This window comes from Odontomachus brunneus, unplaced genomic scaffold (genome assembly GCF_010583005.1).
Source record: "Odontomachus brunneus isolate Ranch 3 - 2012 unplaced genomic scaffold, Obru_v1 Obru_scaffold_074, whole genome shotgun sequence".
Taxonomy (NCBI): domain Eukaryota; kingdom Metazoa; phylum Arthropoda; class Insecta; order Hymenoptera; family Formicidae; genus Odontomachus; species Odontomachus brunneus.
The window spans coordinates 507,884-533,090 of record NW_022639524.1 but is presented as its reverse complement, the minus strand read 5'-3'; the positions used below and the strand labels follow the sequence as shown (position 1 = coordinate 533,090).

At 46.2% G+C, this 25,207-nt stretch overlaps 1 protein-coding gene across 3 annotated transcripts in view; it reads left to right on the top strand.

Annotated features, from left to right (window-relative positions):
* The window catches only part of LOC116847115 (loricrin), a 233,164-nt gene that overhangs the window by 50,832 nt on the left and 157,125 nt on the right, over positions 1-25,207 (top strand). For 2 of the 3 annotated variants that reach the window (XM_032821767.1, XM_032821765.1), the window contains exons 2-3: positions 9,300-9,608; positions 18,809-18,838. In XM_032821767.1, coding sequence (XP_032677658.1) covers positions 9,407-9,608; positions 18,809-18,838 — 232 coding nt within the window. In that variant the 5' untranslated portion in view covers positions 9,300-9,406. The remainder of the gene's footprint in view (positions 1-9,299; positions 9,609-18,808; positions 18,839-25,207) is intronic. The other variant, XM_032821766.1, reaches the window with a different exon arrangement.

The following is a 25,207-nucleotide window of genomic DNA, read 5'->3' as shown; positions in this document are numbered from 1 at the left end:
CTTTAAAACTCATTTATCCGCCTCCTCCATCGGTCGCTCTCGCGCCGATAGAAAACCGGAATCGGAAGCTCGGGAAGACCTGCGAGAGCAGGCGATCGGTTTGAGTAATCCGACCGCGGCTGCGGTGACTTTTACTACCTGTGCAGTTGGCGGTGCTGCTGCTGCTGCTGCTGCCTCATATGTGGAACATCTTGTAGCGGAATTCGAAAAAGATCGAAGCCGCGCGCGCACGCGCGACAGATGTGCTGTCGGTATCTGCAGCCGGATTCGATCGCGCGCCATAATTTACGGCGCTTCGCGATCTTCTGGGTTCCTTCTTTTATTTCGCGTCCTCTTCCCCATCGGGCTGCATCGACGGTCGCGAGATCGTCCGGGATTAAATGGACTGCGCGAGATAAGCGCGTCGGCGCGCCTGGAAGAGACAAAAATGATATCCCGCTTAAAATAGTGGCCGCCTGCCGTGGATGGCGGCGAGCTTTATAAATTAGGATCGAACTGCCGGTACTGTTAACCGTTCCAGGATGCGCGGAGTCCTACCGGTACCGATGTTTCTTCGATATGCCTCCCCTTGCTGCCGCGAACAGGGAAATTGCACGCTCCGGCAGATCGTTCACGGTCTGAACTCAAGGTTGGACACGTGGCTGATTGTAATAAATATCTCGTGCACGCGGCTTAGGAAACTTAACTGTATGGGAAATAATGCGTTGGGTGTGTATGTGTATATATAAAAAAATATACAGAGTGAGTCACTTGACGTTAGACTGTAAAATATTCTTGTTGCTTTTTATATCAGAAGGAAATATGTAATAAATTATGTGTGGATTAGAAGAGATAAATATTGTGGTTAGCCTACCCTTTCAATCACGCAATTTACTTCGTACAAATATTCCTTTAATATAAAAAAAAAAAAGACAGATATTTTAGAATCTAACATTAGGTGATTCACTCTGTATATACATAGTAATGAGAGAAGAAATATCTGAAAAATGCAAGAATATTTATTCAATAGATACTGTAGTAAACACAGTAAATCTAAATTTTTTTAATTAGATGAGACAAACGAGTGCTTTCATGTGTGGAAAAGCTAAGGTTTTAAGAAAATATATTTTCTTACTCCAAAAATATTTTATATTAGTAAATACATTACTAGTACATGAAGAGAGTGAGAGAGAATATTCTTTTTTTTTTCATATAAATTCTTTTCAATTTTACTATATTAGCAGTCCAGGGATAGACTGTCAGTAAAGTTTACCTTGCCAAGGATTGCTGAGGTTTGCATAGTAAATTTCATATATATATATATGAAATATATATATATTTATATATATATATATATATATATATATATATATATATATTCTATAGGATATATATATATATATATATATATATATATATATATTCTATATATATATATTCTATAGGACAGTTGTGCGCAACAAGCAACAGGCTACTACTTTATTGCAGGTGACTCGTTGATACTCACTTACCCGTCTCCACCTCTCGTTCTTCCCTTTGGCCGTTCGCGGCGGAAAACCGGAATTGGAAGCGCGATTCTCGCAAGGAGAGCCAATTGAGCGGCCGGCGGGGCTCTCAGCGTAGAGCGTTTCGCGTTACTCGCCGAGCTACACTCCCCAGAAAGCAGGGATCTCGCTCTCTCGCGCGGGGAGCAATATTGCCGCGTGTATCTTACCGTCTTACCGTTATAGCGGCTGTGCGCGATTCAAAGGCGGACTTATCGGCGAGTCTACCGCGCGCGTGCATTTATTCGTCCCATTAATATATCTAATACACTCGCGGTTTTATCCTACCGCCCCCCTCCCCTTCTTCTCCCCCCGCGCGCACGTGTGGCAACTCGCGTTATGGAAGAACCGTGTGGCGGGCGCGCGTTGGCCGACACGTATTTTCAGGACGTACGGTTCCGTTGCACGACGATAAACACGTCAACGGCATCTCAACGCGTTCTCTTTTCTTCTTGATTTCACGTGGACGCTAGGCCGGTAATTATTCGTCGACACCTGTACACAGATCGATACGCGGCAATACACCGCAATACTTTACGATCATTCTCTTCCCGGACATTTCCTGGAATAATTTCAGCATCACGCAGCCAGTTCGTTAAGAAAGATGCGACGGGTTCGCATCTTTCTTCATAATCGAACTGGAAATGTAAATTTTGCGTGGCGCGCGAAAAACGGCGCGTCGACGACGCGAACCTGCCGGAGTGTCGCTGATCGACCGTTCCTCTTGATCGCTTCCACGTCTCTCTCTCTCTCTCTCTTTCTCTATCCTTTTTTCTCGTTTCCTCCCGCGGCCCGTGCAATTACAACCCTTGAAATTGCCGTGTATTACATGAGACCCGTCCGCAAAGAAAACAGTATCCGCGCTCACCTGTTACACCCACGCCGCACGATGGCGGGATATCGAGACATTCGCGCACGTACGGACACGCAAGGGAGCACGTTAATGGCACGTGCCACAGGTGGTTCTTCGAAAGTCACTTATCCACGAAAGCCGCACGTCTTTCCCTTTTACTCGGCCGGCTGGCCGCTCTCGCGCAACTTATATTTACCTACATACGTTGAACCCCATGACGGAGTAGTCCCGCCGTCAACGAGAGAACTGGAATTACTTGACCCGGCCCGCGCGCGCAGACAAACCGCCGCTGTCGATCGGACAGCGCGCGCTGTCAGACACGGCCGATATAGCTGCGAGTGTAAACGCACACTCGCGCATATCTCTCACGTGGGCTGCTCTCTCGTCGCCATGCTCCAGTAGGCTCGCGGATTTTTGTTCATTAACAGGACACCAAGCCGCGCCGCGGCTGTGTCGATCGCCGCCGCAGCGCGCTGTTCGATATCAACATCGACGTGCGGCGTCCGATAACGATACTCGGCTTTTACGATTGACTTTCGATAGCTCGCGAAGGAGGAGATAGAGGTGGGTAGAGAGAGATGGGTCCAAGGGGAAGTTCGCTGTGTGTTGGAAAAATCCTCCCGAGCAAGGAGCAATCAGGGTTAAAGTACCAACGCCTGAACACGTACCTAATTCTGGATATTCTTATTGGTTTGGTCTGTAAACACGAATATTGAAACTTTCAATTAAGACTATTGACTTAAACTACTCGGCATTGCTCAGGTTATCACAAAGAGAATGAAATTAAAGGAGGATGATAGCCTATATTTTCTGCAGGGTCCTATAGACTATGCAAAATTTGGTCTAAATCGGTCACAGGGTTTAAGAGTTAATATAGACAATACATGGACAGACATTTTATTATATACATATGTATTGAATATATAAAGTGAATCAGCCAATGCCACCTGGAATATCTTCGAGACAAGAAACAAAGTCGATTTTTGGATCTTCAAAGCTGTTTCACTTAGAAAAAAGCGTCACGGAAAGAACGGCTGATGTTGAGACAAAAATTACATTGTTACCGTACAAAGTATTGGGGCATCTATATTGTTTTGTGTTTTAACATTCGCTATATTTACTGTACCAAGCGCATATAGTTGTCCCGACTATTCCTCCGTAGCTGAACCTATGTGGTTGTGACAACCATATCATAGTTCATACTGGCGTAAATTGTTGTCGCACCACCGCGCCAATGTTCGCACTTGTAGTGATCTCAACTACAGTAGCACGACCATATCAATATGAGTGTTGCAACTGTAGACATAGTTGTCCCAAATATTTATTGTGGCAACCATAATTATGCATTTGGTAACCATATCGTTTTTTCCGTGTAGTGATAATATTTTTTATAAGTAGAACAGTTTCGAAAATTCAAAGGTTGTCTTTTTCTCCAAAGATACCCTACGTGGCAATTATTCATTTATCTTATATACACTGAGAGAAAAATGTATGATATTTGGAACTATAATGACATAGTAAAAAGATTATAGTTAGGAATATAATTTTTATAGTAAATGTTACCATAATATTTGTAATATTTACAATATAAGCATAGTATAACTGACCCGTGTAAAATTTTTACCAAGAATTATAATTATTTGAAATAAAAAATATAGTAAGGTAGCAAATATTGAATGATAAGAGAAATTAACTATTTTATATAGTCAATACAATTGGAATATTTGGCAAATATAAGTACATGTAACTATATTCTCAAAAGATGCTTTACTATATATATATAGAGTAATAAGATGGTGACTATAAATCTGTGTTCATTCTACTATAACTTCATGTTTAGATGAACTATAAATATATGTTTGAGGCCAAAACAAACTATAAAATATAGTGAGATTATAGTTATTCCAACTATTTTTTTCTCTCAGTGTACACATACTCTATATTGAAAACTGAAATATTCGTATTTAAAGACCAAAAAACAAGAAGAATATCCAGAATTAAGTGTGTGTCCAGGCACTTTTACCTCAGCGGAGGAGTTCTCCCGTGTTCAAAGACGTCAGTGCGGTCAGTTTTACGTTTCGAGGAGAAGCGGCTAATTGGCGGTGAAATTTCGAGTCCTTCGACCGGCGACCACGTCGTGTAGTGGTAATAATGAGGGCCGTAGGCGTAACTGACTAATGTTTATGAGGCGCGCTGTATATAAGCCGGCATTAATATAGATATATGCATTTGCGATTTGCTCGTGTGCTGATACAACGCGCTCGCGCTCCCGTGCTGGCCAAGTACGGGTAATGGGGTTAATGAGCGGGAGAGAGGAAGAGAGAAGAGGAGAGAAATGGAGAGAAAAAGGCACCTTGTTGTTACTCGAAAGCTCGATCGAGCGCGGACCGTAGGACGTCCCCGTGGTAGATCGCGTTCGCTGGAGGTGCCACGGCGTGAATATTCATGGACGCGTGAGGTGAGTAGGAAAGCTGCAGGGTGGCTGTGTTGAGTGTCGTTTGGTGTTTTTGTCGCGAACGAAACACGGAGGCAAGCGATCATTTCCCTATCGCCGTCGGTCGTGGTCAGTCTCGTTCGTCCGAGCGGTGCGTAGCGGCTCACGTGAGAAAGAACGCAACTCGTGAATACGCGGAAACGCAAAAATCCGCGAGAACGAGAGCCGCGGATCCGGAGAAGAGGAGGCTCTCGTAAAGATCGCCGGCATTCCGCGGCGTAATCCCGACGGATTAATAAACATGATCGAGACGGCGCCAACTGCTGCGAAAACTGGACTGCCCCCTCGGGCGATCGCCGATGTACGCCGCGGGAGGAACTTCCCAGGATTCCTCGCGCGGATTCTTGGCGGGAGTGTTCGTTTATGGACCGAGGAGTTGCATAATGTATCGGCGTTTTCGCGTGAGAGTCCGTCCGAGAGGGCGGGTAGCTCTCCCTCCTCTTCTCGCTTGCAGCTTTCGCGTAGCCGTTGCGAACGTATGGAACGATGCTGCTGGCAGTCGTCGGCTACGACGAAGACGAACTCACACACAGCGCACGCACGCACGCACGCACGCACGCACGCACGCACGCACCTACGCTTTTCTCCTCTTCTCTGCTCTTCGCAGAGATGTTCGCACACAGCAGGTAGGGAGAGAAGCGCGGCCGGAGTTGTTCCGCGCTCGAGCAATTCCTTGATGCATATTGTCACGCGTTGTTAAGCCCCGAGAGCACCGCCATTACCGGTTGGCCGGTTGGGGAATCGACGTTGCTGGCCGTTGCCGGCCGTTGCTGTTAGCCAAGCCTGAGGTAGAAGGTGCGGAAGGTAGCAGCGCGCGTCTCGCCGGCTACCGGACACCGCCGGTCTACACCGGCTGGCTGGACTTGGGCAACATCGCCTCGGACCATCACTGTTTACGTAAGAGGTCTGCGCGCATCGTGGATACTCCCGTCGTGTCCTGCCGTCCCTCATCCTGCCGTCACTCTTCTCGGGGTAACGAGGGGAGACACACCTGGCAAATCGAACGTCTTAATAGGCACCAACATCGACGGCGACTGATACGGCGATTAAACGAGCAGAGCGCTCCTCACGCGAGCGTCAGAGAGACGCGCGGGCATAATTGACTCGTGCTAACGCGCGCGCAGGCCGCGCCGACATACCGCGAGATCTCCTCCCGGCCGTCGGAGGAAATTATTTCGTTATCGGATCGGGTTGAATGGTCGGCCGATATATATTTCTCGATCGTTCCGCGCTCGCCGCCGCCGGGATGCGCGCGCGCGCGCGCGCGCATGTGTATATTCTCCGGCTGAAAGAAGGCTGCCTCGAACAGATCGATAGCCGGCTATTTATCTTGGCGGCAATATCCGCGAGGTCATCCGCGCGGGGTCCCGACCACACGCGAGATGCACGTCGCTCCGCACTCGTACGCAAACGCGGGGCCTCACCCGTGGACGGACAGAGCTCGATCATCCGCGTTCAGGCCGGCGTTTCCTCGTCCGACAGTTACCTCCGCTCTTGAGACGCGCACAACAGAGTAGCCGGCGTGCGGTCCGGTCCCGCGGCGGGGCCCAGTTAGTAAAGTACGCGGGCGTTCAGGGCGGCCGTAAACAATGGTTTTAGCGAGTGCGTATACGCCATGGCCGCGGAGCAGCCGGAGGTGCGCTGGTGGCCGACTCCCACGGTTCGCAGGGACGAGACTCTCTTTTCTCTCTCTCTCTCTCTCTCTCTCTTTCTTCCTCTTTTTCTCTTCGCGCGCGAGTCTCTCTAAGGCTGGTCTTTACGCGTACTTTGGCTGTCCACGACTCACCCACTTTGCTTTACTTAAGGCTGTTCGGGGCCTAAGCCGTTCCCTCCGCCGTCGCCGCCGCCGTCGCCGCCGCCGCCCCCCTCGTCGGGCGATCATCGTCTGCCTCTTACCTGACGTTTACTCGTCGGCGTATACTCGCTACATTCCAACCTCCATTAGGAGAGGGCACGTTGCTGGTAGCACGAGTTCGCGAGAGCCCGCGAGAGCCGCGGACGCGACTATCACCGCCGATCAGCTGAACGTCCGAGAACGAACTTGGACCCTCGTCCGGGCTCTTCCTTGCCGCGGGAAAAAAGCCACGCTCGGGGAATTGAGAGAGCGTAATCTCGGCGTTTCTTTGCTCGGCTGAAATTGACATCCGTCTTGGAGGGGCTGGGGATTTAGAAGCGAGCAATTCAGTGGGATTGCAGCGAAGGTGCCTTCTCGAGAGCTCTTCGATAGCTCGAGGGGTTGTTTGCAAGTTGCCGAGGTTCTTCGCGGAACCCGATGAGGAACAATCGAGGACGCGCCGTTTTCACGCGCATCGCGCTCAAATGCAACGCGTCGACGCTCAATCATCGCCCGGGCGTCGCCCGTGGATTATAAACTCGTTACTTGGAGAACGTTGAGGAAGAAGGGGCAAATAAGACAGAGAAAGAAACGATCGTTCCCCGGTGGAGAGACTCCCGTCCGAAGGCGACTTCCTCACGCAAATTAGAGCCTGCCGAGGTTTTAATCGCCGGGGGAATACAAAGGCGCAGCGCTCCCCGCCGCCGGTGGACAGTCGTTGACCGCAGACGATAACCGTTCCCCAGTCTCACTCCCACGCGTAGTTATGAGATCCGCGTGTTTCGCGATGTAAAACGGCGGAACGCGGGAGCAGTTTCGAATTTCACGGATGGCCGGCCTGCGAGCGGCCCGATGACGATTGGTGCGCCCAACGTTGGTTGCTCTGGACTAAAGGCCCCGACATTGCTCTCCCTCTTCCTCTCTTTCTTTCTTTCTCTCTATCTTTCTCTGGTCCGCGGGAACAGGAAGGAGCCGCGCCGATTTTTCCCTTCCGCACGCTTACATTATGCATTCGCGAAACGCATCCGAAGTATCGTCGGGAAATAGGCGCACGCGGTCGAACGAGCTCGGAGGCGAACGCCTCGACCGTAATTCCATTCCGCTCCAAACGTTCCCATGAAGATATCGCCATGGGATAGCTGCTTAGCTGCGGGAATTAATTGGGACAGATGGTCGCGCGCTTCACGACCGACGAGACACTAGCGAATACGCCGAGGCGTTGATGAAAGTGAAAAATTGACCCAAGATGGAAAACGAGTTTAGCGTTTTCCTCACAGTTGGCCGGCGACGCACATCCTTAACCCTTCTTCCGCGGCAGCTGCAACGCGTCACGTCGCGAGGAGTCCGTTCGAAACTTAGACAATGCAGCCTCGCGCCGAGGCGTCGAAACGGTCGGATAAACAGCGTGGACGAAATTACGCTCCATTCAGCCTTTCATTCATCCGAGGCATCCCACCTTGCGCCTCCGTAGCCTTCCTCGCTGCGGTCGTCGCTGCGTCGCTCTACGCGGCGGCGGCGGCCTCCTCACCTCCTCCCGGACGTAATAAGCAAAAAAGTTCACCCGGCCGGGCCATTACGTAGAAAGGAACGAAGAAATTATCTACTCGGCGCGTAAAAAGCGTGGCAAAGGCAATTCCATCGCGGTGGTTGGACCACCGAGACTTATTTTTGTGCGCCGCGAGGATACACTTTCTCGCCGATCGCTGCCTAGACTGCCACCATAGATCGGGACTTTGTCTACGGTATTCTTGCACCATCGATCCTACTTCGGTCGAGTCACTGACCGAAAATTCGTGCCCGTTGCGCGACGAGAACCCAGAATCACCGTCGTGTCACCGCCTCCTCCACTCGCGTCCGTGCAAGAAACGTCGACCGCGACGAATCGCTCGAGAGCGTGAAAGCTTTTAGTTTTCCGCGAGAAAATCGAAACGTTTGTCGAAAATTAACCAATTTCTAATCCGGTCAGAAACTGGCCAGTTAGAACGACACTTGCTTCACTAATAAATGGGCAGTAAAACTCGTCTAATCAATATATCTTCTTTCAGCTTGAGCGAGAGACTTGATTTACAATTATATTCCTTAATCACACACATCCATCCATTTCTTATTTTTATCTAACTAGTTATTAATATTCCTGTAGTTACATTGCCTCTCTATGTAATTGACTTTACAATATCATCCCCTTTACCTAAATGCCCTTGCAATCTCCTTTCACAATCTTCTTAATTTTTGTCTAACATCCTTTATACACTACCTACACTTTCTCTGTATCACGTCTAATTACACTTTTCTATTTCACTGAACGGGTACTATATCGTCCTGATACACAATATTCCTGTTCCTTCCTTCAGCCGTATACTCCTATCCCTTTATATCTTTCCTCTTCTAATTTGACTTCTTCACTGCTCTCCTTATTTCCTCTTCATCCTCTTTTCCCGCAATTTGCTTCTGTATTTTGTCAGTTTTATTACTTCACTCTATACTTCCTACTAATTTGATGATGTAATTCCTCTGCCTTCTTCTTCTGGATCAGTTTTACCCGTTAATAAAATATTCTGCTCGAGACGTTAGCCGAATGATTCTTTTTGATTTCAGAAGGCGACGAGGGGTTGAACAGACACCTCGTCCGACAACCCGGCGAGGTGTTGTCCGAGATAGAAGAGGGTGGCGGGAGGAGAGGGCTGGACGGAGGGTGGCGTGCTATGATCAGCATGGAGCTTCCGGCACACGCGACGCAGCATGGTGCTCTACACCTGGGGGTCGGGGTCGGGGTCAATCCAGGTGACCCAGCCGGAAGTGCCTTAGCCGCCATTCACCCGCATCCCCAGGACCCTCTAGCCCTCCACCATCATAATCACGGCGCTGCGACAGCCGGAGGTATGCATGAGGACTCCAAGAAAAAACGTATGTTTCTTCTTATGAATCCTTTTTATGCTCTCTTATTACGTAGAACTTTAAGACGATTGTCGCAGGAGAGCCAGAAAAAGTACTTTCGACCGTAAAAGAAAAATCAGAAAAGAATGAAAAAGTAGGTAGAAGAAACAGAAGAACAAAATTCTGAAAGGATCCAATCACGATCTGTTCCTGCGACGATCCAATTTAATTTTATCGATAGCCACATGTCGCGTAGTTTTCGAACTCACCGATTCTACAAAGCGCGATTACTCCTCTCGCGCCATCCGCGGAAGTTGTTGACCTCACCCGCAACCGACGATTATTCCATCGTCCGATATCGCTCGCAGATGCTTGTCCCGACATCGAGAACGAGTCAATGCGGCAATCGACATGCGAGCGATCGCGACGCGGCGAGGGTGAAGTCCTAGGCAGCGCGGTGCACAGCCGATAGGAATGCCGCGGTCGCAAAAAGGCGCAGAGGCACGTGCCTCGCGAGGTACCCGCGATAAATCTTCGTCCGCACGGTGACGCTTCTATTACCGGTTCGCGCGCGATGACGATGCATCACGTTCGCTGAGTCAAGTTGGAATTCAGGAATCCGTCGAATGCACTTTCTGATGCGTTCTCTCGCGATCATCGGGCTGTTCGACAGGCGCGTTGCCCGAAGCGCCTCAGCGCTACGGCGGCGGATTTCTCGGGGTAAAATCGCGCGAAGAACAAACCGAAGAACAGTAGTTCGCGACTTCAAATCGCAGCGATAACGACTTAAGTACCAATCGCCTCGTAATTACTCATCATCGCGTTGGCGCGATGCCGATTAGAGATCCGCGTCGCCTTGAAGCGATCCACGACGAGCAGCGGCGAGTCGTCGCGCTCTCGCACACGCGATCGTTAATATTCTCGCGAATCTCGTGTGTGAGAGCGCGATTAAGCGCTCAAAATGCAAAATTCTATCGTTCCCGCCATCGCCATTATCTCCTACCGTTTATCATCGTGATCTCGCTATAAACCACGTGCTTATTAAATCCCCGTATCGACGGCGCACATCCGGCGTGGAGACGTTACGTGCCGAGGGACACACGTGCGAGCGTGCGCGCCAACTGGGAAGATTTTTCTATTAAATTTAACGCGTTTCCCACGTATCCCCCCATTCATCCATTGCGACACGAATTTTCGTGTGTTGCCAACAAATAACACAACTTATCTGTGCACACACAGCAAAATAGTGTATTGTAGCAAGTGTTACTTGTTTCGAGAAAGAGAAAGAGAGAGTATTCATGAGTCTACATATCTACTGACCTATTTTAAACTTCATCATAAGCATCACATTTGTTTAAAGTTCATTCCGTATCCTGGTAGATTTAGGGCCGGTTTTTTAATAGCAGTTTAAACTCGAATTCAAGTTTAAACTTTATTCTAACACACACACGCACACACACACACACAACACACAATGCGTTTGTTTTGTTTAAACAGAGTTTAAGTTGAAATCTAAGTTTAAACTATCATTAAACACAACCGACCTTTAGTATTTTAAATGAGAATATCGGATGGAAACAAAAGTTCAGTTTGCCTGCTACATAAAGTGAAGCTAACTTTCTTTTCGATAAGGTGTCATAATATTCTTTTGTAAAAAAGGTGTTAATTTTAGAAAATAATTACTTAATTTAAACAAATATCTTCATAGTACTGTCCAAACGTTTTTTTGAAATTTAGTAAATTTTTTCTCAGTGCATATTTCAAGACTATATATTATGAATAAAGAACCTATTCGCATAAAATTACCATAATATATTCTTATTATGATAAAAAAATATTATGAATAAAAAGTTACTTAGAAAAAAGAAAATATAATATTCTATTGTAAAAAAAGAAGATATAAAAGAAGGTGTAAAAGAAGATGTAAAAAAAGGTGAAGAAAATTAATTCTTCTTTTGGGAATACGACCTCTCTCTTTTCATGAAACTTGTGATTCAAATTTGGGATGTGTACACTGAGAAAAAAATTTATTAATTTCAAGAAACGTTTGTTTAAATAGTATTGTGAAGATATTTGTTTAAATTAAATAATTATTTTCTAAAATTAAAGAAACAAATTTATATTTAAAGCTTCTTTATTTAATTTTAGAAAATAATTACTTAATTTAAACAAATATCTTCATAGTACTGTCCAAACGTTTTTTTGAAATTTAGTAAATTTTTTCTCAGTGCATATTTCAAGACTATATATTATGAATAAAGAACCTATTCGCATAAAATTACCATAATATATTCTTATTATGATAAAAAAATATTATGAATAAAAAGTTACTTAGAAAAAAGAAAATTAATTGAGCAATAACTTTTTTCGCAGTATATCTTTCTGTGTGTACTTTACATATAAAACATCAAGAGTGTACACGTTACATTGAAATTGTTATTTTGACACTACCATTTTTACGAACTCAACGCAGAATAGTCCAAATAACGCAACGACAATATGTTGAATTGATGTATGGATAAGTTAAAAATCGAACCAAGAGATTTCCACACGGATCGATTTCAACACACAAAGACAAAATGTTTTTCACCGTGCAATGATTTCTCTCATCAAAGACCGCCGGAACGAGACTCTCGCGTGAAAGAGCTCCTTGTTCCGTACGGAACAATCGAGTTAGCCGAAGTTACCCGGCGCGGGATCTTTTCGAACGTGCGCGCGCGTCAGGATCGACTTAGAAGGTTAGGTGGTTGTTTCTACCTTGGTGGGCGCTCTCGTCACACACAGCGACATTTTTCCACACGTACACGCGCGTCCACACGTGGGGCACAGGCGCACAGACACATTGTCAGGATCGCCGTGGAGAAGCGGTAGTTTCTTCCAACGGTTGCTTGCGCCAATGTAGAAGCCCATCGTGTTCCTTCGTCCTGCTGGTGAACGTGTGCGTGTATATGTGTGTGTCTCTCTCTCTCTGTGTGTGTGTGTGTGTGTGTGTACATGTGTGTGTATGCGCGTGGAAGAGAGTGGAGCTGGTTAAGGAAGATGAAAGGCTGCCGCCGTGGCGGCAGTGACACGGCATGAGCCACGAGGCTCGGCAGGTGGAGGGGCAGGAAGAAAGAGAGAGTCAACAGGGGTCGTTAAATCTAATGATATCGGCTATTCGACGGAGACAGAGTCGCGGATCGGTTTAGGGCCCACACGCATGTCCTCCGCACACATGTTGGTCGCGTGTGGAGATCGCGTCGAGATCGCGTCGAGTCGTTGTCTGTTGTTGGTGAACGACTCTCGTCGGCTTTCTACACGATAGTCGCCTTCTTCTTCGCGGCTTCCCTTCCTCCTCATCTTCCTGCTCCTCCTCTCGCGGGCTTCTCATCGACCGCGGGACAAATACGTTTTTAATCGCGCCTCTCTGAAATGACCGAGGCACTTTTACCGGTCCGGCCAGCGACGTGTAGCGGACTCTGATTATCTCTAATGGTGCGTAACTACGCGGCAACATTAATTTGTAATTAATGCCTATACCTGCGTGTCGCCGGCCGCGAATCGCGCCGGCTATGCGCGAACTGCGTGCTGAATTGCACGGTTTATCGACCCGTTAGGCGACGCAATAATTATTTCGTGCGCCTCTCGGGGCGAGAGAGACAGAGCCACCACCGAGGTCCACGACGGTTCGCTTTGTTTCGATTTCGCAGTCGTGACTAATCGCTGCCGCTCCATTTGTGTGGACCCGACGATCCCGGGGCCGAGAAGTCCGCGCAGTTTAATCGACTGTTCGACGGCACCGTTGAAACGGGTCCTTTTTTCTGAAAATTGCCGGAGACGAAAGTGATTTTCTAGAGGCGGGATCGAGGCGTGACGTGACCTGATCGCTGAAATTCAACCAACGTTTCATTTCCGAATGAGATTAGCGAGAGGAAAAAAGGCGTAGACTGGTATAAGTCAAAACCCACGCCTTTCTCCAGCCGATTACGCGTCAATCCGACGTGTATACAGGGTGTCTGATGATAATGTACGGATCTCTCGTGTAAATTAGATAAAAACGAGTAAGAAATTTCTCTATCATTTTGCAAATAATCACGTAGATTTTTTATTATTAATCAAGAAAATTAAATAAAGCGCATTGGCGAACGAACAATAATTCGCCAATCTTCTTCATAATCAATGACTAATAATCTACGCGGTTATTTGCAAAGTGGTAGAGGATTATTTCGTTCAGTTTGACCAAATGTACACAGACGTCGTCATCGCGGCTCATCTGCTGTGTCACGCGTGATCGATCTCCTTTAATTGATAACTGAAAATTTTACGGTGCTTGTCTGTGTAAGATAGCAGAGCAATCTCTCGCTCAATTTCACTTAATACAAAGGTACACGAGATATTTATATGCATCGTCACAGAGACACCCTGTATATGTTGCACAGGATACATGTGTAGTTCGGTGCGTTTGACCGTTCGGTATAACAGCCGCGGACAGCGTATTCAATAATTCATATCGATATCCGACTTGATATTCAAGAATGCAGTGTTACGTGAAACAACTTCTCAGCCTTCGTGATAACAACCTACATCTTTCGCAAAGAGAAAAATGTATTCGCGACTATTTGCATACTACACACCATCGCGAACGGCATCGATCACTCACGCTGTCGCTTTTGAAACCGCCTCCGACTCTATTAATTCGGCGATTTCGATATCACGACGACGTAATTTTTCGAAGTGCACCTAGGTAAAAGTATCAATGCACGGACACTTACTTAACTATGAACATTCTTACTGTTTTGGTCTTTAAACACGAATACTTAAATTTTCGACATAGAATACATATACATTGTACAAAATTTTGTGTTAAATTTAACATCAATTTAACAACAATTTTGTGTCCAATTTATCCACTCTAATTTGTGTGTAAATTTAACACAAAATAGATATGTAAACAAATAACACAAGTAATATGTCGGAAATCAACATAAAAATGTAACATCTATTGTGTTATTTTTAGGAATGGCGAATATATGATTTTGCCATTAGTTTTGCGAGATTCAAAATGGCGGACCAAAATCGCAGACATTTCAAAGACTTTATTCAAAGTCAGTTTCGAAGAGGTTTTTTGAATCTTGCAAAACTAATGTCAAAATCATAATTAGCGACTTCAGAAACATTCAGACAATGAAATTATAATAGAGTAATGTCGTAAAAGAGTGACGCTCAGAGTAGTATTAGTTATTATGGTGCTATAGAATGTTAAATTTTCGAATGCGTTTTCTAACCTTAAAATGCCTTGTTAGCCAAAATAAAAAGTACGTGTCTAATATTTCTCTACGCAGTATAGTCGAGATAACGCAACGACTATACGTTAAATTGACACACGGGGGTATGTTGAAAATTTAAGACACAAAAATTTCCACATCAGATTTCAACACAAATACAACATGTCTGTCATATGTCGAATATATGCATATTCTATGTTAAAGAATCTAAATATGCGTATTTAAAGGCTAAAATAATAAAAATATCCAGAGGTAGATACGCGTCCCGGCAGTTTTAATAATTAAAAAAACAGAAGGAAAGAGAGAAGAAGAGACAAACGCGCTGTGTACCGTTACTTCGAAGTCGCAAGGCTCGGCGGAGGATTAAACGCGCGCCATTATCGAGCGAGTAACACATAGCAGGCTTTAATCTCTCCACGCGAAAGTTATTCTTTCCGCTGGATGGACGCGCGGATCGCTTATGGGGATTCCCATCGCGCCAACCCCGCAACAGAATGACTGGCAGCATCTAATATATTTCGCACCGTGTGCATACACGAAAACGCGTCTCGCCTGTATGCGTGGTGTACGCGCCGCGCCGAGTTGAGTCGAGCCGTGCCGTGCCGTGCCTATATAGGAGAGCACACTCGGGGTGAGATAGCGGCGGTTATTTATGGGGTTAAATAAAGGAACACCGCGCGATCGCGCGATACCAGGTCCGAGTACAAATAGGTTGCCGTGCAGGTTGCTATCGTAGACGAGCGTTGCGACTCGTCATGATCCGCGGCGTGCAACGCTGAGTCCTCTCTCGCGCGGAGTAACCGTCTGGGCGTCACGACGTGAGTTAAGGGTTTCTCTCTCAAGCGGGTCTCTTCTCCGCTTTCGACATATATATGTGTGTATATATATATATATATATATATATATATATATATATATATATATACATATATACGTACTTATGTATCTATTAATTTTTTTATGTCCTTCGATATATACACGTTACGTATAAGAGAATTAAATGAATTTCAGCCGCGTGAGTTGCATTGTCAGGGCTTACCTGAAAATATCGTTATCGTGGTTTTGCTTTGTATTAGGATCTTTTTGTTGCTTCTGAAGTGTAGAAGCGCTGATTTCGAAGAAGCTAAAATTACAATGCAGCTCGTCACATTACTACAATAGACGAGACGAAGAAAGGAATCTGAATAATACGATCGCGAATGAAAGAGGTCGCCTGTTGCTCATGTGTACGTGTTTGCGTGCTTTAATCGATCATGACACTCAAGTCTTCCAAATGGGCAAGATAAAGAGCAACATAGACGCGTCCCAAAGAGACTGCTTTTTATTTCACGTCGCTACGTCGACTCATTCGCGAGTTATAGCCGTTTCAAGCCGCGACATCAAGTACGCATGGTCATTGCTGGTACTTGCTTTCACTCTCTCTCTCTCTCTCTCTCTCTCTCTGATTACGTTCTGATTGTCAGTAAAATCTATAATAGTCATAACATGAACCATGGATTGTTAGTAGTAGCAGTGAATATCGGAGCGCAGTCTCTTTCTCTCTCTCTTTCTCTCTCTTAAAATAAAGGTGAGACCTCGTGGTCGCAACGAGCACGTGGCCGCGGCCTTCTTTGTTTGGGGCGCGGAGTGGGGGTAGTGAGCCATTCAAAAAGTACATGTTCATCGAACACAGTACGTGCCAGCCGTTGAATCTCGCGTTGTTTCAAAAGTCCAACTTGCAAAAAAGTCGTTCTCCGAAGATTGGATCTAGCGTAGCGTTGTTAGCAAAGCCGCTTTCTCGCGCATGCTTTCTCGACCCTGCTAATCCAAGTTGCGTGTCTCGTAAAATACTATTACTACACTTTGAGAGAACGTTTTTTTACTCCTTCAGTAATTTTTCGAAGACTTTAGAATAATTTTCGAGTTTTCACAAAGCGGTCTCTGAAAGTTGGGTCGAGCATGCGTATTTTGTTTAGTACTGTCGCCCGGGAATATGGAGTATCATTGCTGAACTCCATTGTATTACTACACAATTAAAAAAAATACATAAAATAAAAATACAAGAAATACATAAAATAAAAAATAAAATATAACATACACGTTTTCAAGGCCGCCTTATAAAAAAATATGTGTTACATTTTATTTACATTAAAGAAAATTGTGCAGTAATATAATGAAGCAACGGTGGTACCTTATATGGCTTGTCTTACAAGTAACACTATCCAAGTGCTACACGCCGATCTTCTTGAAACTTTACACACATGTAGTATATCGAAAAATATTAGACACGTACTTTTTATTTTGGCTAACAAGGCATTTTAAGGTTAGAAAACGCATTCGAAAATTTAACATTCTATAGCACCATAATAACTAATACTACTCTGAGCGTCACTCTTTTACGACATTACTCTATTATAATTTCATTGTCTGAATGTTTCTGAAGTCGCTAATTATGATTTTGACATTAGTTTTGCAAGATTCAAAAAACCTCTTCGAAACTGACTTTGAATGAAGTCTTTGAAATGTCTGCGATTTTGGTCCGCCATTTTGAATCTCGCAAAACTAATGTCAAAATCATAATTAGCGACTTCAGGAACATTCAGACAATGAAATTATAATAGAGTAATGTCGTAAAAGCTGTAAAAGAATGACGCTCAGGAGTAGCGTTAGTTATCATTGTACTATAGAGTATTAAATTTTCGAATGCGTTTTCTAACCTTAAAATGCTTTGTCAAAATAAAAAATACATGTCTAATGTTTTTCGATGTACTACATGTGTGCAAAGTTTCAAGAAGATCGGTGTGTGGCATTTAGGTAGTGTTACTTGTAAGATAAGCCATATAGGATACCATCGTTGCTCCATTATATTACTGCACAATTTTCTTTAATGTAAATAAAATGTAACGTACATATTATTTTATAAGGCGGCCTTGAAAACGTGTATGTTACATTTCATTTATGTATTTTTTTTAATTGTGTTGTTAGCCAAAATAAAAAATACGTGTCTAATGTTTTTCGATGTACTACATGTGTACAAAGTTTCAAGAAGTTCGGCGTGTGGCACTTGGGTAGTGTTACTTGTAAGATAAGGAGAGATATAGGATACCACCGTTGCTCCATTATATTACTGCACAATTTTCTTTAATGTAAATAAAATGTAACATATTTTATAAGGCGGCCTTGAAAACGTATATGTTTCATTTTATTTATGTATTTTTTTTAATTGTGTTGTTAGCCAAAATAAAAAATACGTGTCTAACGTGTCATACCTGTTTTTCGATGTACTACATGTGTACAAAGTTTCAAGAAGATCGGCGTGTGGCGCTTGGGTAGTTTTACTTGTTAGATACTGTCCTGATGCCGTGCACGCCGCGCATGCGCGCGCAGCCTCTCCAATATCGGAACACCGCGATGAGAATGCGTCTGCGGCACGCGGCACCGCTACCATCCACGTGTAAACAAACACGTGCGCTGGCCCCGCCGATCGCGAGAACGCGGATCGATATAAACGTCAATAACTCCACTTGTAGACGTCGTAGCGAGTTGAGACGAAAAGCGTCGGAAAGGGGAGATTACCGCGCTTTTGATGGACGTGAAATCGCGTTCTTGTGTGGAATAAGGATCGAATAGTGTAAGTACGAAAGACACTGGTGTCTGCGTTTGTGTCAAAGTAGACTGTAATCTATGCGAAAAACCAATGGAGAACTTTGTTTCGGATTTGCAACGCGAAATGTTTTATGTTTTTCACGGGCATAAGTCTCTGTTTCAGTGACACGACTTAGCCGCATTTGATACTATCCAAACACTTATGCTATATAAAATATAGCACAGCTATGTTTTAGCTTTTGCGACTGACTTTCGTTTTTGCGTGTAGAAACGCGCGTGTGTACTCGATTCGGCGGCAATCTTAGCGGAAGATATTTACGCACCTTGTCGGATTTCAATTCCATCTCTTAATAGCAGATTCTCTTTTTCTGTTTTGTACAGATGACGGCGGCCACGGGATACACCAGGACGGTGAGTGAGCTTCGATTTTCACATAATTATAGTCCTTGCGCGATCCAGTTTTTCGACGCGGCGATGATGCTTGCCGACTCTCGGCGGCAGACGTTAGGCTGACGGACAGGCGGAAAAGTCGCGCGAGGAAAATGCGAGCGATCGCGCAAGCGTTACTTGGCGCGTTCTCGCGGATAAACGTTTATCGCGGACCGTTATCGACGCGCCGCGTTCCCGTTATAACCTGCGATGGTAATTAAATACGGTGGAAGCGAGAAAGTTATCTGAAATGTCGGTTGCTTATCGGTATTGGGATCGATCGCGAGAGATCACCAATTATCTCGACGCGCGTGCTTACCGCTACCTGGACGCGCGCTCCTACGTGCCGCGATACGCGATCACTCGAGTGATTCAATCGCCGTCGCGTATTGATAAACGCTGCACCCTTGAAGCTTATTAATAATTGAACGCGATGCTCTGCACGCGCCACCGAGTCTGATTGCCCTAAATCTAGGAAGCGATCAACGAGAGACGCTCTGCTCCGCGAGGCGAAGAACACCTTCGACACCGTCAGCGTAGCCGCGGCAGATGTTACGTCCGCGATAACAGACCGCGTGAAAGATAACGACTCTGCAATTTACGGAGAGATACATCGTACACCGAGGCGTTTCATTACTGCATTAAATCTGCATTAGAGTCTCCGTTGATTCGAATTCACTTAACACTTGTGGCGCCGCTGAGACTCTCCACTCCTCTTGATTAAATTGACTAGGATTTCTTGAGATTCAATTCGGTTCTCTGAAATAATTAGTGGAGATTCTAGTTGGAAGCATGATGCTTCAAATGGCTTCAAATGGCTGGAAAAAGAAATGGAATTTCTGTTTCGTATTCAGATAGACAGTCTATGTTTGGAATAAGAAGGAGATTCCCAATTTATCACAGTGGGATAACCAACTCTGGAACAAATTTGGACATTTTAATCGGAATCTATGCTGTACCTGGAAAACTCTCGAGAAATTTCTATGTAGGTTTGAATTAAGAATTCTGGATTGAGGTATCATAGTGGGATAATCAACTTTGGGACAAATTTGGGCATTTTATTCGGAATGGATGCTGTGTCCAGGAATGATAGGAAGCTTCTTCTAAGTCCACTTTTAAGTATTCGATATTCTCCGCGGGTCCTATCCTAAAAAATGTATCGTCCTCGCGGCAGATTTTTTGCGCGTGTGCCAGGGATGTTTCGATCGTTTTCCGGCTCTGGGGGCGCGGATTAGACGGATAGCTGAGGGATTGCCTCCTTGTGGACGAAGTGGCGCGCGCTGGTGAATCCAGCATCGCCGGCGCGATGTTCGCGTATAATTTATGCCGATGACTTACACGCCTCGCCGCGGTAGGTGGGAGACGGCGGTGGATGGTAATCACGAGTTTAAAGGGTAAACGATCGCAAGGTGTTGGGCCCCGGCGTGGGGCCCCTGGGCCTGGCCAGCGCGCTCAATATTCAACAGGTATTTACATTCGCAAATTGTTTACGTCAGCCCACGATGAAATCTGTCAGGGTTTCGTTCCGTCGGCAGCTCAACGGAGCTCCACCATATCCCTCCTCAACCATCACCTTCTTCCCGTCTTCTTTTCTTCTCGTCCTTCCTCCTCGTCGTCTCTACGTTGTACCTCATCTCCGTTCTCGCCTGACTCCCACACGCGGGTCCTCCCGCGAGAGACGCACAACGACGAGAAGAGGCTGCCCTCTTCTCTCGCGTCCGCCCTTCTCCCGAGGCGGCGCGTAATTACATCTGGGTATTAATCAAGCGCACGTCGGGAACGAGCACGGCGAGATCTTGATTTTCGCCGCGTCGCTCGATCGCGGCTATCGTTTCGGCGTTCGTCAGCGCGAACAAGCGAGTGATCGCTAATTTGACGAGCATAGCTCATTCAGCGGCGTTTAGTCGAAGATTGATTGCAAGGGCATAAACGGAGATGACCGCGCGGGCACCAAGACCATTAATCTGAACTCTCTTTTGTCGATAGAAGCGTCTCTGGAAGTGTGGCTTATGAACCTTCTGAGTCACATTTAGAGGCACCTTTATTGATGAAAGACAAATTGGGGCAGAATTCGGACGCAAGAGTCCGGCTGAGATTTATCCGTGCAGCTGTGTTGTTGATCAACACAGCACGAAAATAACAGGTCCCGCGCTCGAGCGTAGAATACGGTATCGCACAGTACGGTATTTCCCGCGCGCGCTTCGTCGTGGATACCTTTTCGCGATTTTTCAGCTCGCTCGCAAGATCGAGGCTACGGATAAGCCGGCCACCGGTCAAACGTTCGGTGCCAATGCGCAGAACCAGTTTACTTTCCTTAATACCGGACGATTACGCTGGCATTAGAAAAAAGGGGGACAAAAAGGCAACGCGCCGCAACCCGCAATGAGCTATCCGGCCGCCGAATCGCGCGGCGATCGCTTCGGAATCACCACCGCGCATCGCCAAGCGCTCTCAAGCCTTTCGCGCTCCAAAAAAAAAAAAAGAAAAACGCCGGAATTTCCCGCGCAGAATTTCAAATATTCCGATACGCGCGGCTCGTCGTGGGAGACTAGACCGTATTTTGATAACGCAAGCGGAAAACGTACTCAATGTAATCTCCTTGCCTCGAGACGCTCTCTCTTTCTCACACACACACACATGTACTCTCTCCCGCGCTATTTCTCCCTCTGTCCTGCAATCCGGCGCTATCGAGACTCTCGGATAGATCCCGGCAACGGCGGCAGTTTACGCTCCTCTTCTTCCCAGGTCCCAAGCAGAGAAAGAGAGAGAGAGAGAAAGGGACAGAGAGAAAAAGAGAGACCCGACCCGAGCGGTGTGTGTTAACGTTTATCGTCGGTTATTAATACAGCGCGGATTACGCGTCGTAAGTAACATCGTGCGCACGTGTGCGCGCTTGGTGCATACGCGGGTGCGTGCGTACGTGTACCTGCTGCACTCGTACCTGTGCGCGCGCGCGCGCACGGTTACCTGCGCGCCGGGCCCGCGGTCCTAATTATAGCGTAATACAAGCGCAACCGCGTATGCCGGCGCGGCGCTTACGTAATCCCGCGATAATGCGGCTCTCCGCGAGTGCACGCGCTCTCGCGAGAGCGCGCGATCGCGCTTACGCGCCTGCATACCTCGCCTGCCGATGGAAGCATTCGCCCCTGCCGGCCTCACCGTGCCGACCGGGGTTGAGGCAGGCCGTGTTATCTTCGGCTTGCCGGCGCCGATTTTTGCACGACCGATCGCCGTGAGTTCGGCGATTCGCGCACAAGCCCTGCCGCGTTGACTTTGGCTGCGTTCGCTTATGCGCTGTAAGCGTCATTCTATCTTTTTCCCGCATGTAATGGGCGATGAAGATAGAATGACGCTTACAGCGCGTAAGCGCCCAAAGCAAACGCAGCCTTTATGTCGCGACCTGACATCGCGATGAAGCGCCACGAAAGGCTATCCCGCGACTTTGATCGAAGCAATCTCGTTCGTGTCACAAAGAGAGAGAGAGAGAGAGAGAGAGAGAGAGAGTGATTTTTTAAAATAAAATTTGTATTAAAGTAACTTAAGGTTGCTTTAGATATTAAGAATTAATTTCGACCAATGAGATTGGCGTAGAGGTTTAGTAAATGTGTGCTTGCGAGGCATAGAGAGAAAGAGAGAGAGAGAGAGAAATAGAGAGAGAGAGAGAGAGAGAGAGTAATGTTCCTGATTTTCTCAGTTCCAATTTTCGATTGTGAATGCTATATACACAGAAAAATAATGAAAAATAATTTCACTGCTAAGAAATGCGATCACTCAGTTTACTTTGCTCCTTTTAAATATTGTTATCTTCAAACAAGAATATTTTCTTGACAATAGAATTAAAATATGTTCATCATAAATTTAAGAAAAACTCATTATTTCATTGAAAAGAAAAGTTTGTCCTCTTTACAAGAATATTATAAAACTTGATCAAAGCTGTTCTCAATTTTATGTACATTACTCAATTTTATGTAAACAAATTCACCGAAATTTTGTTTCAATTTAACATTCTCGCTTAAAGTATCAAACTTGCTAGGATTCAGGATTCGGAATAAATGTGATGTTTGCGATGAACTTGTGATAGATTTGCGGATACATAAACTTTGAAATACTTGAAACAAATAACTATTTATTTGAATGCAGCATGCATTCCAGTTAGTTACCAGAATGGTAACCTCAACTCTGGAAGTCACCTCGATTCCCTTGATTGTTTTTTCAGTTGTAACTTGCTTGAAGATTTTCAGTAACTTTTTTACGGAAGGAAAGTAAGTGCCAATCTTTTCAATTAAGTTGTTTTTCAAAGTATAGGGCAAAATAACTAATAATGGCAATCTAGGCGCATTGACATAAAGGCACATTTAGCCATCTTCTATCGTCGAACCAACTCCACATTCCGCCAATATTACCTTTTTTTCTTTTTTATCCAAGAATAATCCATTTTGCCACTTTTCCATTTTTTCCGGGAGGAAAACGAAACGTGCGGGACACGCGACGATAAAAATGTAATTGCACAAAATTGCGCACGGCGAGATTTCCGCTATTATTAAGATCAGCGCTTTCGCACTGCGGAGTACGTTCGCGCCGCGCGCAGCATTATAATTAAAGACACGGTTTCCCAGGTCCCCGCGGTATAATTCGAACGGGGCTGAAATCGGCACGAATTTAATCGCTTCGGCATAACTTACGGCTTCCTTTCGGCTCGCGATAAATCCGCGCCGGGCAGCGCCGCGAGGTTCCTCATATCTCAGATAGGGAGATTACCGACGAACAATTAATTAAGATTAAACTGTATTCTCTGCGGAGAATCCGAGCTCGTTAGGTAAAAGTCAGCACGCCGCCGTTCGCCCCGCCGCGCTTCGGCCGAGTTAGGAGTCACGCTTTGAATATGCAGATTGGCCGGGGTTCGGAATTAACGAATCAAACGGCGCATCTCGCATTATTAATCAATTAATTAATTAATGAAACGCGCGCATTATAGGGGATTAGAAATACCGGAGCGTGCGTCGTAAGCGACTGCGCGCGGAGAGGAGGAGAAAGAAGCTCGTTCTCTCTCTCTCTCTCTCTCTCTCTCTCTCTAGAGTCGCGCTCGAATAACACATAACGATAAAGAGTAGCCTAACGAGCTGACATATCGCCGGCTCGAATTCAGAGATATTATCTGCTTGATTTGGCCGCACGAGCAACGTAGGCACGACCGCGCGACGTGGCCGGCCGCGCTCTCTCCGCCGGAGATGCCACCGCCCCGGACGATTCAGGAAGCGAGGTCAGCACCCTGCGCGCCTCTTCTTCCTTTTCTCCCTTTCTCGCTTGTCCCGATTAGCCGGGAGTATACGGGCCGATAACATCGACCCGCGGCGAGTAGCCGCGGCGATAACGCGCTATCGCGACTCCCGCGGTGAATCACCGAATGCACTTCGAAAGGTCATAATATTCTAATGCATCTCTGTTATCGATTCCCCACCTGCGTCCGGGAAGGCCGACGGCCGCGGTGATTAACGACGCCGTGCGGATCGTAAATTGTGCCGGACGATATTTGAGTTATTAATTGCGCGCGCCGCGAGCGAGGAATTTCGGAGCGATGTATCGGTAGCTCTTTTTCTCTCTCTCTCTCTCTCTCCTTCTTTCTCTGTCTCTCTCTCTCTTCCTCCCCCCTCCTTTCTCTTTTAAGAGAGAAAATATTTTATCCCATGGACGCGCGAACGCGCGAAAGATACGAGGCCGATGCCGAGAGCGCGCCTGCAAAGTGCATTCGCAATTCGCGCAAGTTGGACCCGAGATGGCGCGTAGGTATTTTCATAGAGTGCGATCGCGATCGAGATTTGGAGCAGAACAGAATGAAAAGAATTCAGTTTAATGCTTTAACTCGATAAAAAAAAGTTCTTTATTTATTTGCACCAATTTTCTTTTTAGGATTTATTTAAATCGAAAGGCACACACTGATAGAAACAGGCACAGCGATACAGACAACTACCTCAATTTCTCCGTGTAGAATTTTCGCCCCCATTTTTTTTTTTTTTTTTTTCAAATGTCAGCGCATTCGATTGGCGCGTCGACAAACGCAAAGAACTGCGATTTACCACTTATGCGACCCGCCGCTGCGCGAGAGCGTTTCCCGGTGCGATGCAACAAAGTAATACGGCCGGTTCGACGAGGTCGCTAATCAACAAAACTGCTTCCACCGACTGCTATCTGATGCACACGCGGCGCGAGAGAGCCGCGCGGGATACGCGCGTTTTATTCGCCTCTCGCGTAAGTGGTACCGTGCTGTACCACGCCCGCGCACGCGAGAACTCGCTCGACAGTACGAGAAGGATGGAGGAAAGAGAGAGAGAGAGAGAGAGAGAGAGAGAGAGA